At 36.4% G+C, this 16,420-nt stretch overlaps 1 protein-coding gene across 2 annotated transcripts in view; it reads left to right on the top strand.

Moving 5' to 3' along the window:
• The window catches only part of ACBD6 (acyl-CoA binding domain containing 6), a 180,937-nt gene that overhangs the window by 55,172 nt on the left and 109,345 nt on the right, over positions 1 to 16,420 (top strand). For both annotated transcript variants that reach the window (XM_070591731.1, XM_070591732.1), the window contains one exon: positions 14,809 to 14,914. In XM_070591731.1, coding sequence (XP_070447832.1) covers positions 14,809 to 14,914 — 106 coding nt within the window. The remainder of the gene's footprint in view (positions 1 to 14,808; positions 14,915 to 16,420) is intronic.

Here is a 16,420-nt window from a genome sequence, read left to right as displayed (position 1 = left end):
GTGGACGTCAGGAAAAGGATTCTGTCTTGCTTTAAAGTCATGTACACATTTTTCTAAGATTGTTGCTTTACAAAAACAAGAAATAGGAATCTCTCTTGCTCTTATTCTTTTTGAGTTATCTAAACTTTACTTATTAACATGAAATAAATAGGCTCTAATTTTCAAGGGGAAAATTGGGTTCACCTAAATATATTGGGGGGGAAATATCTATTTTCATAGAGTGCAGAGGAAATTGTACCAAAAATGTATGCTCCACTCTTGTAGAAGAGTTTGCTGACGTTATCTACCACATAAAGAAGTGGTGATAAGAGCTTACAGCATCGTTCTAGGAGGAAAGTTATTGATACCGCTATGAAGCAAAAACTAAACACTCATAGTTTCCAGTTAATGACCAGTCAGTTAATACCGAGGATCCTGTCTTGAATCTATTTGCATAGCAAGCACACCATTTTTACTTAGATTAAATGTTTATTTGGGGTGGGATAGGGGAAGGCTGATGGAGATTTGAGGAGAAAAAAAGGTACCTTTTAGGGCTGCTACTGGCCTGGAGTACATTTGCCACCCTGATCACTTGTAGGGACCCTGAGAACTCTGAGGAGCCCACTCAATTTTGAGGAAGCATAGTTTAAAAAATATTTTGAATGTAACCCTCCTTCCCCTCAATCCTTATATATTAAGAGGTATTTTGGGGGTTCTTAATTGTATATTTTGTCTTTAGAGTCTTCTAAAAAATGGCGTCTTAGAACCTTAACCCTCCTAATCATAGTTTATTAAATGTTCAAATCAGGTCAGTAAACCTTTAGGGTAGTTTTTCTACATGATAGGAGGAGAGGTTAGTCATTCCTTCTGTTTTCCCGTGGTCCTTTGTTTACGCTTTTGTTATAGCATTTATCACGTCATACCATGTTGAATTATCATTGTAAAAAAACCAAAACGTTATTCTTTTCACTAAACTTTTAGTTTTTGGAGGCCAAACATCAGTTTTTTCCAGCTCTGTATTCTCAGTATCTGAAGAACTTCCCAGAGCTTAGTAGGTATCCAGTAAAAGTACCCAGAACTCGAGAAGTGTCCATGGCTGCTTCCCTCGAGGAGCCGACAGTTAGTGAGTGTTGCTCACATGGAGTTAAATGGTGGCCCTATCACAGCAGAGAGCTGCTGGTTTGGTTTTCCTGTGATATTCCCATCCTCACCTCTTTTCCTAAACAATTAAAAAGTATGTATAGGCTACTTTCCTTTCCTAGTGAGATAAATAAATTCAGATAGTTCCTTGACTTTGCCTTTTTTTTTTTTTTTTAAGGAAGATTAGCCCTGAGCTAACATCCACCACCAATCCTTTTTTTTTTTTTTTTTCCTGAGGGAGATTGGCCCTGAGCTAACAGCTGTGCCCATCTTCCTCTATTTTATATGTGGGGTGCCTGCCACAGCATACCTTGATAAGCGTTACATAGGTCTGCACCTGGGATCCAAACCTGCAAACCCTCGGCCACCGAAGTGGAGCACGCCAGCTTAACTGCTACACCACTGGGTTGGCCCCTTGACTTTGCTTTTTTAAAATCACTTTACTTAACTTTCTAACAATATCAATCACTTATCAGTACAATAGTAATGTTCTTTATTTTGTGTGCTGATTTCTTTAAGGATACTCAGACTCTAGTATTTTTCAAAATGACATGCTGAATATAGTTTCTTTTGGAATGTCCAGTGACGTGACTGCTGGCAGTAGCTCTCAGAACAGAAAGCACATCCTGTGTGCTCCAGCTGAAGCGAGAGTGGACAGCTGGGTAATTGGAGGTATTCCTAAGATAGGGTTGAACTGCATTGAAAGAGTTAACGTATCTGCTTATCCTCTACCCAACTCCTGAAGAAATGACTCTTGGATTTAAATCAATATTTAGAATTTTGATTGTGAGAAACAATAACAAAATAATGTAGCTTATTTTCATAGAGATTTTAATTCAACTCAACACACATTTATTATGAATCTATCAGACAAGATATTGTGGATATTTGTGCTTCTCAACTTCTTTACTTTTGAAAATGGTCTGTTCTTAGTATTTTGGCATCCTTATGCAGGTTTAACGAGCATTATCAGTTAATCAAATGCAATGTGAACCTCTGCTGTGGGCACACTGGTTAGTCTTGGCCTGAGTTCATTAAGTCATCTAAGTATTAGTCTTCTTATGATATGATCTAAGTCTGTATTCTGGAACATATCGTTAAGTTATGGAACAGTAAGAAACAAGAATGTGAGAGAGCCACTGAAAGCCCTCTAACTATTATGAACAGTAATTTTGCTCCCACTATAGTAGATCAGAAATCACAGCAACTAGTCATTTTCTTATGTTAGAGAATTCGTATGTAATTGAACAGAATCCCAGTGTAAATAAAAATTATTCTGTGCTGAAACATTGGATTATTCCAGGAAAGGCCCAGATGGAGTCCCTGTGCTTTCTTAAGCATAAAAATGCAGTTTGCAACAGTGATAACAGGCCATTTGTTGAAATTTGTACAATCAGATTTTGTGTGTACTTTGGTGTAATACAGTATCCAGTGTTTTATTTTTCCAAGAGAAAGTTGTGCCTTAATTGAGGTTAATTGCAGTTTCTTGGCGGAATTTTGTTCAGTTGAGGTGAAAGTGACAGTAGGTTTTGGAGTTTTAGAAACATCAAATGGTAAACCTGGATGAAAGGAGAAGTTTTCTTCTGTAGAACCATCGTTTTTAAAAAGAACATAAAAAATGTATTTTGAAGGTCTGTTTTGGATACTTTAATGTATAAACCTCTAATTTTTTTTTCACATTTTTAAAGATCAGGCAAATCAGTATCCAATAAACCCATAAGGCTTGGGCTCCGTTGTTGTGGCAGCTTTCCTGACTAATTTGCATTGTAGGCGATGAGTTAAGGGCCCATTTTAGTTTTATTGTAAATGTTCTTGAGCCAAGGGCCACTGGGGCCAGTTCTGAGCTTGCTCCCTGCCTGTTTTGGTCTGACCTTTGTTTCCACTCTGTCACAGAAAGTGACAATATAATGTCATAGGTACAGATCTCTGTTAATATTCCAGAGCCCTGACACCAATTTCTCATTCTGAAGCTAGTTAATTGTTCTGTAGTATAATGGAAGGGATACAGTGTGAGGCTAAATAAGTACAAAAAATTGTGAAGCCAAACTGCCGGAATTCGCATGCTGGTTTCACCACTTATTAGTTCTGTGACCTTGGACAAGTTACTTATCTGTAAAATGGGAGTAATTATAGTACCTTTCTCATATGGCATTTATGTGGCTCATATGAATACATACACACAGGCATTCTAGAACAGTGTCTGGCACAAAATAAGTTACTGTGTAACTGTTAGCTTTATTAGTGTTGTTACTTAGCATAGAGTCCCCACAGCAGAGACCAGGGCACGGGCTGATGTTAGGGGGCAAAATCACATGTCAGTGTGGTTATAGAATAAGTTACAGACTGTTTGCTTTCACAGAAGAAAATGGAAAACAGGGAAAGGAGAGTCAGTGCTGTTAGGTCTGTGTTTGGAACTATAGAAGCAAGAGAATAACAAATCTTGTAACTCATGGACAGTTACTCTAGGCTTGACATCAGTTGTGTTTCATTTATTCTGCCGATGGACAGAAAAAGCTTGGGTTAATAAGTATAAGGCTTTGCAAAGAGTCAAATGGTTCTGCACTCCATATACTGACTCACTTAACAAGAAATCGCTTTTGGTGACTTGTATACTGAGAAGGTTTTATCTAGAGATTGGCTCATAAATTGAGAAATTAGGGCAAAAATTAAAAATATAATAAATGAAGCATGTATGGTATCCATCCCACACTGCAATAAGATTTGATCGTCCCTGTTATATTTTATAGTTTGATGCTATGTAATCTATCAGAATTTTATTAATCCCACTTACACAGGCAGCCATCTGGACCTTCTCTAAGCAAGACCAGACCAGGATACAACTAAAATGATTGATGGGCTCTGGAATTGATTAGTTGTTCTGTGAGACAAATGAACTGTTTTGGCAGAAAATACCAGAGGTCACTGCTGTGGTCAGACACAAAAGCCTGTAGAATTTTAAAGAGATGCTTTCATCATTGACTTATAAAGTTAAAATTTTTAGACAATAATGGACTTGGAAAATATTTTAGAAATATTTTTTCATTGGCTGCTCTCTAGTCCTGATTATAAAATGGAAGAATGTAAGTGATTATTTTATGCTTTAATTTTGTGTTTTTGGTAAAAAGATGAACTGGAATAAAAGCATAAAAGCCTGTCACTTGCACATAAATTGTACTCTGAGATTTTCCTGAAAAGTACGACTGGAGAAAAAGCTACAACATATATTGTTTTATTGTAAGAGATTTATAAAATCCCATGATATTAAATTCCATTTATTTATTTACTCCAAGCTTTACATTGTTAGATAGCAACTGTTTTCAACAAATCTGTTTAAGACTCTGAAACTTTAAGAGTATGTGTTATACATATTTTTTATTTTAAAAATTGAGTATTTGGATTCTTATACTTTCAGTAGGCTAAGTCATTCTGGGACACTACTGTCCTGTTGACACCACTGCCCTTAGCACCAAAAGGTTATCCTGCTTCCCTCCATCTGTTTGGCTGGTGGTAGTGTGAAATCCTTCCCTAGTTCACTAGATTGCTTATGATCAACATTGTGTTAACACTTTGGTGATAGGTGATAAATTGGATGACATATGTCCTGTTACATTCTGGTTATTCTTTGAGGACTACACAAGTGTGTCTAGGCAAGTGGGCAGCTCCCCCTTGAGAATCTGACTGCTCAGAATGAACTTGAGTTATGGATTTATTCAGCCTGTAAAACCTCAGCTGGCATAAATAATTGAGAAAGCAAAGGTTTGTCTGTGTTTCATACCTCAGGGAATCATGGCTCCCTTCCTCCTCTCTACCTCCCTTTCTTATGAAAATGATCCCAGTTGCACTCCTAGATAATAACACACCAAGCAATTAAAAGCCATGGGTGGCTGGAGAGAGGAGAAAAGGTTTAGTTAATGAGCTTTTCCTCTTCCAGTGCCCAGGAGAGCCTCAGGAATGACAAGGCGATTAAAGCAAAGAGATAATTATAGATTATGTGAAAATGGGTCCCTTGGGACAAGCAGGTCTTGACATAAACAGTAACGGTTGTAAGAGTCTCCTGGCTCTCATATCCACCCTTTTCTTACATGCTTTATTTAGCTCCTGTGTGCTCTGTGTCATGATGCCAACCAAGCATACAGGCAGAGCCACCTGTTTGCAGATCAGCAGCCCTTTCTGACCAAGAGGTCGTTTGTCAACCAAAACCATCTTCTTCTCCTCCTCTCTCCTTTTCTTCCCCCTCTTCCTTTCCCCCACTTTGTTCTCTCTTTTGTGTCTACCCTCTCTCTAGTCTTTTCCTTCTCTCATTCTTATATCCTTATCTGTTTGTAGTACCTGTGAAATGCTAGGCGGTGTTACAAAGTTGAGCATGTGTATGTGTGCATGCATGTATTAAGATGTATGTAGATAGGGGTATATTATATCCATTAAAGGTAGTATATGTATTAAAAATAATATAAATAAGTATTTTCCTCTTTTAAAATGCTTTACAGATATATTTAAAGAAAGATATTTTTAAAATGTTAGCATAGATGTTAGCATTGTGTAATTCTCATTTACTTTTTATCAGCTATTCTCTCAGCACTGAACACAAGCAATTTTGGTTCATTTCATTGATTTTCAGTTTATGAGGACTTTGCTGATTGCATTGTACATATTAATAAATGGTGTTTATTGAAGTTTGAATTCTGTGTGAGAAAGGCATTATTACATTAATTACATGGTTTTATTTTTAAAATTTTACCCGATATAAAATTTTATATATATGTTAGGTAAGTATTTCTAACAGTATTTTGTGTAAAGTATGTTTTTCGTAGGTCTATATGTCGTATTGGTCTTCCCTCTCTCTCATCCCCTAACATAGCAGAAATCCTGGTTCTTCATGTTCCAGAGTAATCCAAATTCATCTCCTTTTCGTTATCGCCACGCTCATGTTTCTTACATTACCGTCGCCCCTCTAAACAATCATTATCTCTTGGCTGGGACACTACAGACTGGTTTAAGAACTGCGTTCCTCGCTTCCTTTGCTGTCTCTTTCCCAGATTTATAACTCACATCTCATCATATCACTCTTCTCCTTAAAGCCCTTTAATGATTTCCCATAGCACTTAGGATAAAATTTAAAAATCCTTAACACGCCTTACAGATCCCCTCACTTCACCATCTCATCTAATGCCAATTTCCTTGCCTGCCTTTTCACTCTGTTCTAACCACATTGGCTTATTTTTATTTCCTTGGAGGTTTAATTAATGTTTGTTAGACGAATTGGTTGATAGTGTTATATAAAGGTATGAGAAATGACTCCAGCTTACAACATACGCTAAAATGGTCAGGTAGTAATAATGTCAGCTAACATTTATTGGCCTCTTTATTATATGCTAGTAACCATACACCATGTGTTATATATGTTATTTCACTTCCTCTTCAGAATGATCCTGTGAGATATATGTGTTATTAACATCCCTATTTTACAGATGAGAAAACTGAGAGTCAGAGAGGTTAGGTTACTTGCCCAAGGTCAGATGGTTAGTAACTCTGCTTTAATTACTGTACTGTACTGCTCCTGAGATGTTTGAGGAATCACTGTAATCTCCAATTAATGAAATTGAATTTGATAGTAGTTATATTAACATAGTGAGTATCTTCAGTTTAAATTTTTTAATTAAATCTCATTTCCATTTAGTGTTTTTTTAAAATGTGCTTCACTGGTAAAATTAGAGACTAGTCTTCCATTTGTCGATATACTGATGATGATGTTTCCTTTGGATTAATTGTTTTTATTGATTTTGGACTTACCTTAATGGTTGAGAATGTAACTCAGCTCTGTGGAGCCTGTTAGCCGAGGGATTCTATAGATTTGTCTGATGTGGCCACCGGTTTTCCAGGGATTGATCAGAATTGAACTGTTTTTTCTTATAGGCATTTAAAGTGTCAGAAATTTTCAGTCAACTCTTTTAGAGTTTAGCAGGTCTTAAGAGGTAAAAATGCATTTTTAGTAACTGGTATCTTTATAAATCATGGCTAAATAACTTTTCTTTTATAACAAGTTATCTACAAGAAATACCTGGGACATTGATCTTCCTTTGTCATTGCTTACTTGAAAAAAATGTGAGAAAAATATGTTAAAATGTAAGTGGTTTCATTTGAAGGGACCCATATCAACATAAAAAAGATAATACATAAAACTTTTTTTTGAGGCTTTTAAGAATTTTCTGGTCTAGAAGTAAATGTACTGTATAGAGAACTCAGTCTAAAAATTTTACTATTTGGGGCAAGAAGATGTTGCCATTACCACATAATAGGAAGGGGGAAAAGGAACTGGTTATTTCCTGTAACTGAAACCACCGCAGCTATAGTAGCGCTCTGAGTGGGAGGACTGCCATGCGCTGTGTGTGAATTCTTTCATGCATCGCCTTGTCCACTTGGCACTGTGTATTTTGAACCTACATTGCTACTTTGTCAACTCTAAAACAGCATTAGTTTTAGAACACCATTATTTAAATACTGTTAAGAAAAAAAACACGCCGCTAATTAACTGTGAGATACTACAGATTATGATTCATCAGAGGTGTCAGAATAGGAAAAAATTTGTGTTTTAGGATCAATGATATATGGCAAGTTAGTAAACAATTTTGAAATGTCTGTTTGTCACCTAGGATTTCAAGAATTATTTTAAGAACAACACAACAATCAACAAAAAAGCACTTTCTGAAGTGCTTTGATCTGAAGCTGGGCTTCTTGAGCATGGCTCCTGCCCAAGCAGAGTTTTGCCTCCTTCAGGGTGTAGGACCAAGGTGCTTCAGAAAGGAGGTGCTATCCGTAAGATTTTACCTGAGGATCGTAGTGTCGACTCATTTATGGTCTGTGGTAAGATTGAGATTCGAAAACTGTTTCTACTAGGTGACATTAACATCTAAAATTCAAATTAGATATTAAAAGTGGGTTTTTTGTTTTTTGGGTTTTTTTTTTGAGGAAGGCTGGCCCTGAGCTAACATCTGTTGCCAGTCCTCCTCTTTTTGCTTAAGGAAGATTGTTGCTGAGCTAACATCTGTCCCAGTCTTTCTCTGTTGTATGTGGGATGCCGCCACAGCATGGCTTGGCGAGCAGTGCTAGGTCTGCACCCAGAATCTGAATCTTCAAACCCCAGGCTGCTGAAGCGGAGCACTTGAAGTTAACTACTGCGCCACCAGGCCAGCCCCAACGGGAGGATTTTTAATGTTCTAAATATGACAGCTATGACTACTATTTAATCCTTGCTTTAGGAGTGGACTGCCTATTTTGCTGCTGCCAGATAAGGCTTACACCTGCTTCATTAACATCCCCTGTGTAAGAAAAGATTCATTCTTTCAGGGAGAGAAGAAGCTGTAAGTAAAATTAAAATATACCTGTATAATATTTTTATATTTGTGAATTAAAACGTACTTTTTTTTTTTTAAATACAGAGAGTATCTTAATTTCTATGTAGACATTTTATCTCAACTTCTAAAATATTGATGGTTTAATCATATTAAAAATTATACAGGGGCCAGCCCGGTGGCGCAGCGGTTAAGTTCACACGTTCCACTTCTCAGCGGCCTGGGGTTCGCCGGTTCAGATCCCGGGTGCGGACAGGGCACCACTTGGCACTCCATGCTGTGGTAGGCGTCCCACATATAAAGTAGAGGAAGATGGGCACAATGTTAGCTCAGGGCCAGGCTTGCTCAGCAAAAAGAGGAGGGTTGGCAGCAGTTAGCTCAGGGCTAATCTTCCTCCAAAAAAAAAGTTATACAAAGATTATATATAGAAATAATATAAAATAAAGATTTTTTAATATATCTCTATGTAAAGCTTATGTAAAAAAGAATCAGCATTAAACTCTGGGCTTTGTATTTGGCATACATTGCAGAATGTTGGAAATCATAGTCAAGTGAGAGTGAGATGACATCATTTCTTAACATTATATTTGGACAGATAGCAACCTTTACCTTCCAGACTGACAACGTCTGTCCATATATCTAACAAATAAATTAGGAACTTAAATTCATACGAAGAAGTAATATTCACCAGCAGTACTACTGAATTTTCTAAGGAGCGTGCAGGCTTTCATCCTGGAAACACTGGCTCCTAAGGAGCTTCACAGAATGATTTCTTTGGTGAATTTACCATAGATCAGGGTCATTCTTCAGCCTCAAAGATTTAGACAAAAGGCACATAGATGAGCAGACCCTCAGAGACAGAGCAGCAATAATAAAATTTACCTGGCACTGAGGCGTGAGCTAGCAAGTTTGTTTATTTACCGAGGGGCCTCTATCTTTGCAGTGATCCAAGTGCTTAGGTACCCTGGGACCCTTGGTCCGAGCGTGGAGGAACCCAGAAGGACAAATTAATGGATGACCATTTGTGCACATGTAAATAAAGCAAGAGAAGGAGAATTGTTTTGAGAGTTGCTTTACCCAAGGTCCTAATGAACCTTGAACAAACTGTCTCCCAGCAGAGAAATACCTCAGAAGGCTTTTTTGCCTCAGACTGTTTCTTTTGGTCGGTGTTCAAAGTTGGCTTCGCTGACTCTTCCATCCCCTCGTGCTTCGTTGGTAACCATACCTCTTGCTACTGATACTTGTCTCTGTTTTGTTTTTGTTTTTTCGGATGTGTTAGGTTGGTGTCTGAGTCAAGTAGCTCTTCCAGTCTATCTAGGAGACATTCTTTTTTCCTCTCATTAGTAGCTTGTTCAGTTTGTTTAGCTTTAAAAGGGCAGTTTTGTTTCCCTTTACTCCAGGTTTGGAAGGTGGATAACTATTTTGTTCCCCAAATAACCTGTGACTTACGTTATATGCGGTGTGCCAAGGCGCTGTGGTCTGTGTTCGGCTTACCCCTTGTCTCCCAACACCCTGCCATAACCTATTGCTCGTAGTTCCCCTGAACAGCTTTTTGTTAATGCTTTTCCTTTTCTTTCTGTTCTTCAGAGTCCTTCAGTTGCCTCACTGGGCAGTCAGTTTATCCTTCAAGGCTAGGTTGTAATGTTAACTCTTCTGGAATGCCTTCTCTGATCATCCTCAGCTGAGTGGTCCACTCCTTGCTCTGGGTCTCTGCTTTAATACTGGGTTATAACAGTGATAGTCAGAAAAACACTTTTTGCTGTTGTAGTCCCTAAGAGAATTTTGGAAGACTATGTTCCCTTTTGCATTTTTAAGATGGCATCTAAAATTTTTATTTAAAAGTTTAAATCACAGCAAAGAGTGTAATTTCTGGCATTTTGTAAGTATTGAAATTTTAAAATAAACAGATCACTTTTTTAGATGTATCCACTGGAATACATGAAGATGTTATCATTGAGGGAAACTGAGCAAATGTTTCACAAGAACTCTCTGTATTATTTCTTGCTACTGCATGTGAATCTTCAATTGTCTTGAAATAAAAAGTTTAATTGAAATAAATAAAATTCTGATCTTGATTGAAAAATATATGAAGAAAATCTTTAACAGAAATTTTATATCATTCCTTTTTCTCCTTTTATTCTACTTCTCCCACATTTTATCTTAAGTAATATGTTTGTGTGTAGTCTTTTCACACTATCATACTTCTCTGTAACAAAACTATGTATATAAGTTGGAATTTTAAAAATTTTAATTTTTGTTGACCCAGAAGCTTTAAGCATTAAATTTTTTCTCATTTGAGTTGTCATTGTAATTATTATTTCTATACAGTTGATCAACATACATTATAAATTTTGTTAAATAATTATTAAACATAAGTAAAATTTTATTGGAAATGTGCCTTAATGAGATGGATAAGGCTTTTAAAAATAATTATTTTTTGTTAGAATGAGAGTCAGTATCAAGTTTGTTTTTTGTTTTGTTTATTTCACGTTTTTTGTCATCTGACCTATGTTATGAGAGACTTCCCAACGCCAATTTTTCACCAAAATTCTCCCTTTATTTGGTACCATGGAATATTTTATATCTTGGGGCAGTGCAACCTGGGGTTAATTTTTTCCCCAAACTTTTCCTAGGATATTAAACAGTACTTTTAAGCAAAAGAGTAACAGGTTTAATTAATAATCATTCACTAAATGTTAGTGAAGTCTTGTGGTTATACTTCCAGGAAATAGACCACAGTAGGGGGAGGGCTGTGTGCCTTGCTTTTGTAAAGGAGCAGAGTGGTTGTGCAGAGGGGATGTTGAAAAGGAGAATGGGGGTGAAATATTTACCACAGGAGCGTTTTCAGGTAGATCAGTTTGAGAAAGAATGCATTTATTTAGAAGTTGAGCTGAAATTGATTCTCTTAAAATTTTCCGTACCTGCATACCCCTTTACAGGTCTTTGTGTGCCCCCAGAGCCCCAAGTATACATTCCTTAGTGTGAGGAATTAGTGGCATTTGTTTATATTTGTGTAGGTATTGTCTTACTCTTTGTGTTTTCATTCATTCAATAAATAATGTTTTATTGACTTTTTACTGGAATACTGTTTTTGTATCTGATTGCCAGTTGCTTGATAAATATATGAATTGAAATGTTTATTGAATGTACCTATTAAATAGTTAGATTTCTGAGCTACTCCCATAAATGTGTTTTTTAATTCTATGAGGTAGATGAAATAGTAGTTAAATGGACTTTAGGTGGCTTGCCATGAAACCTAACTATTTGACGTATTCTTTTGATAGGAAAATGCGATCTTTGTAGACAGTGGTGCATTTTTAGGAGTAGGCAAGGATCTACTCTTCCTGTAGAAGGACAAACATACTTAATCGCCATCACTCTTTTCTGTAGGAATGTGTCCTTATATTTCAAAAAAATTTCAAAGAAAGCCAGTGATTTTTTTCCTTCAGATACATAAATGTATTTTCTGTCCATTTCAGAAAATTTGGAGTAATCTAAAGAGAGACTTTCTGTCTTGTGCTAAGGGGAATGTGGGACATCCTTGAGGGTAGCACCACAAACATAGCTATACTCGTCTCTAGAGAATGGATATGGTAATTGTATCACTCACTTTCAGCAAAGAGAGGGAGAAAGATAATTGGGCAAGAATCATAAGAAAGGAAGATAAAGTAAGAAGATGTAGAAAGGCACTAACATTTCTTAAGGCTCTACCATATTTGGTAATGGTTGAATTAACTTGCACGTTTCGTTTAAGTTAAGTATGGATATGGAGGGAGATATTGCCTCTGGAAGGCTGTACGAACAGGGCACCGCAAGGGGAGAAGAGATTTTGATTTGTATGTTGTACGTCTAATCTTGTTAGGGGACAAGAAAGCGATGTGGGAAAATGTTGCTCCAGATGTTTCTCCATTTTGGCCACTAGGTGGTGACATTGTATAAAGACAGCTTGGTTGCTGGCAAGTAAGATAGTCAAAACTTGGAGTCGGGGTAGATAACTATATTTAACAACTAAGTGCAGGAGTATCACTTAGTTTTTTTTAATATTAGTCACTCAGTTTTGTAGCACACTTGTGGTGACCTTATTGAATTTATTTTTGGTATTTAATTTACATTGTGTACTCTACCTTGAAATATTTAATAAATACCTCTATGTGCCTGACATATTTAGTGATGATAAATAAACTACAGATGATAAACAGGTTTTCAGATGAAAAAATGCCCCCGCCCTCAAAAAAATTCACATGCCAAAATAAAATAATTGATACAAATGTGTATAAGAAACATTGAAAATATATTAAGCAAAATTAAAAATTTAAATGTTTTAACTGTGTTTACTCTTTTACAGCTTATGGTGTAGGTATGCACACACATTTGGGATTCAGGAAGAGGAACCACTCAGAAGGTCCTCTCACCTATGAAAAAACCCTTACATATTACTGGGTGTGGATAACTCACATCCCAAGAGTCCTCCTTACATGTCTTTCTGTGCTCCACCACCTACTCCCCATTATTTTCAAATTCAGAACAATTGGTGAATAGTATATTTTTTCGTTATGATTTAAAATGACACAGTCCTTTCTCTTACACTTGAAGTTGCTGCTGCTTGAATTAGAAGGGTCTCTGCTATTGGGTTGGAGGAAAATGGATCCCTGTTATTCCCAAGTGGGAATTCTGAATGCACTTTTTCATGGATAGTGTGTTTTTTATGATAGTTAAATACAGCTAAAGTGGTATTATATGCAGCTTTAATTTCAAAAGTTAGACTTCTCCTTTCTGGGGTTTTGGCCTCAGACTATTCCGTTTTCTTTCCAAATAAGTGATCTGGGAAAGCATTTTCTCTTTTGCAAAATGGACATTTTCAAGAGACCATATATTCCTTTTAAACATGATTTCTTCTTGGAAGCCTACCTCATTTCCTCCAGCTTGAAGCAGGCTGTTTCTCCTTTGTACTCTTACAGGCCTTTTTAAAGATCCAGTTTTGCCTGATGTTAATGGTGGATAGATTTTATCATCTCAACTATACTGTACATGTATTGAATGCAACGTTTCTTGCTTATTCTTATCTGTTGTCAATAGAATCTTGCTGAGTGCCTTGCATAGTAGGTGCTCAGTTAAATACATGAGCTGCATAGAGAAAGCTTAGGTGGTTAATGCCAACATAGTGTGTTTTAAGTTAATTACCTCTCACTGGAATTAACTCCTTGGGCCAGGTGCGTTAATTTCTGGTGAAGGGAAGCTATGGCCTTGTACACGTTATAAAACACACTAGTTATAATTTTTGGAACTCGGGTTGCATTCTTTTATGCCTGTCCAGAAAATGCTTGTTCACGTATAGAATGGTTTCATTGTTAATATTCCAAATTACTGATCCTTTTGGGAGTCTCCATCCTTTTGAGAATATAATTGAAGCTCCCCTCCAACACACACACATACAACACACTCAAAACTGCATGTGCGTTTACACAGATACTTCTCTATACCATTTTAGAGAACTCATAGACCTTATATTAAGAACTTCTGTGTTAGCTTCTGGTATATATGACAGCTGATTAGTCAAGATGTAGCTTGATATGATAGAAAAATGTACTGTATACAAAACCAGTTGATCTGAGTGCATCCTAGCTCTTGTTCTACCTTTGATAAATGCAGTGCCGTTTCGCAGGTCATATAATCTCTCCTTACCTGTTTCTTTGTCTGAAGCGAAATTGTTGGATAAGAGTAAATGAATTAGTACCTTGATACACTTAGAATAGTGCTGGGTACATAGTATGCTTCCCAGTTTTTGTTCCCAGTCTTTGTTTCTGTTAGCTCATGAAGGATTTCTGAATTTTGTGATGCTATAATTATCTTACCCTTAAGAAAATTACTTTAGTATATCTATTTTACACTTGGGTAGCAAGCAGCTTATCATTCTGTTATCCTGTGAGACAAGTAGTAAGCTGTGTCCTCATCTTTTGATACCTCTGCACAGACAATAGTAAGTGACCTTTTTACTGCAGTGCTACAATTGAAAATTGTGAGTCAGAGGAAATGTGTGCTGCCGGTGTGTAAAGGTAACTGGGGAGAGAAAGCACTGAGAAAATCTATTCAAGATGGTATATTAGTGACTAATGTAGCTCGTTAAAGCAGATGAATCTCTTCCCTACCATTGTTACTAAGAGCTTTAGTCTTTTCAGAGGTTGCATGTGTTATCTTATCGAAAATCCATTATTTTTCATGTAAAAGTCTTCATAAAAACAGATTCCATTAATGTTTGTAAGCAGCAAACAGGTTGTATTAAAAATATGTAACTTTTATATATTACCTGGTAAGACACTTTTTCTGTTTTTACTCTAATTAGGGAAGAAGACAAAAACATATTTGATTACTGCAGGGAAAACAACATTGACCATATAACCAAAGTCATCAAATCGAAAAATGTGGATGTGAATATGAAAGATGAAGAGGTATGAAAAACACACCCTGTTCATTGTTTTCCTGTGGTTTCTTGTTCTGCCCCAATACTTTTTGCTTTTCTTTTTCTTTTAAACGGTACTGCCTATTTATTTATTTATTTTCAGTGAGTAAGATTGACCCTGAGCTAACGTCTGTGGCAGTCTTCCTCTATTTTGTGTGTGGACCCACCACAGCGTGGCTTGATGAGTGATGTATAGGTCTGCGCCCAGGATCCAAACCTGTGAACCCCAGGCTGCCGAAGCAGACTATGCCAACTTAACCTCTACATGGCAGGCCTATGAACTATAACTCAAAGTACAATATGGTTAAGAGTATATCAGAATAAACCCAGTTAAGATACTTTGTGTCTGCATTCCTCATATTTCAGTCCCTGTTGTAGAAGTTACTAGCTGAAACTTGCAGCACATAACTCTATTTGTTCATATTAAAGGGAGGACTATTAACATAATAAGCGAAATCTATAGGTAATATAAAAATATTTATAAATAGCTTTAGTGTCTTCTATCATTGTACCTTAGATAGGTGTTTTGTCCTTTGCTCAGTAAATATTTTTCTGGAAAACTGTGTCAGAATTTTGGTAAATCCAATAATTTAAATGTGGGCCCACTGTGTAAAGGGATCTTATACTAAATTATTTTGTAAAATATATTACTACTTAATTTGTTTGTTTTGTGAGTAAAATCATTCACATACCGAGTTTAAACTGTCCCTGAATTATCATTGTTAAAAAAGGAGCAACATTTACTAGTTTACTTTTAATCATTTTTCTCATTCTTTGATAATGCAGTAAAAGATGATTGAGATGACCAAAAGGTGGCACCTGTTAAGAAGAGGACATGCAGTGATCGTAGATAATGTGTAGAGCAGATAAATAATCAACTTATGTATTAATTGAGAGCTCTCTATACAGGTTAGCCCTTAATATTATCATATCTCGCTTTTAGGCAGCATCTTTCCTGTAATTTTTTGTCAGTGACATCTGGAACTGAAAATATAAGACTATAATTCTACAGTAAGGGGGGACCAGTAATGCTGTTTGTTCTCCCCTAAGTATTAAAAGAGACAGAGCCAGGAAAGATGTAGCTAGAGAAAAGTAGAAGCCAGATGGTGAAATAATAAAACCAGGTCTTCTGATTCCAACTAGAGTTCTTTTTTTTTTGCTTTTCAGGATCAGAAATTTTTAGTAAATCAGGCATGATCTTCCCTTGATTGTATCGTTGTTTTTTATTTTTGTGCTTGTGAGTTAAGATTTTTATAAAATTAATACATGTTGATAGTTCCAAGAAAATCAAATAGTACTGTTAGTCATATAACAAAAAAGTACTCCCTCCCTGTGTCCTTCTCACATTTGATTCTAGCTCCCTTGAGGCAAAACCTTCAGTCCTTTTAGTTGTTTCTTTTGCAATTTATTGACGTATTTCTAAATAATATACTTGTATCTCTTGATTTTTCCAACTTTAGACATTATTTTCTTCTGTTATATTAGGATTTGGCTG

This window comes from Equus przewalskii, chromosome 23, assembly GCF_037783145.1.
Source record: "Equus przewalskii isolate Varuska chromosome 23, EquPr2, whole genome shotgun sequence".
Taxonomy (NCBI): domain Eukaryota; kingdom Metazoa; phylum Chordata; class Mammalia; order Perissodactyla; family Equidae; genus Equus; species Equus przewalskii.
The sequence above is the reverse complement of the archived record's forward strand: the minus strand, read 5'-3'. Positions and strand labels throughout refer to the sequence as shown.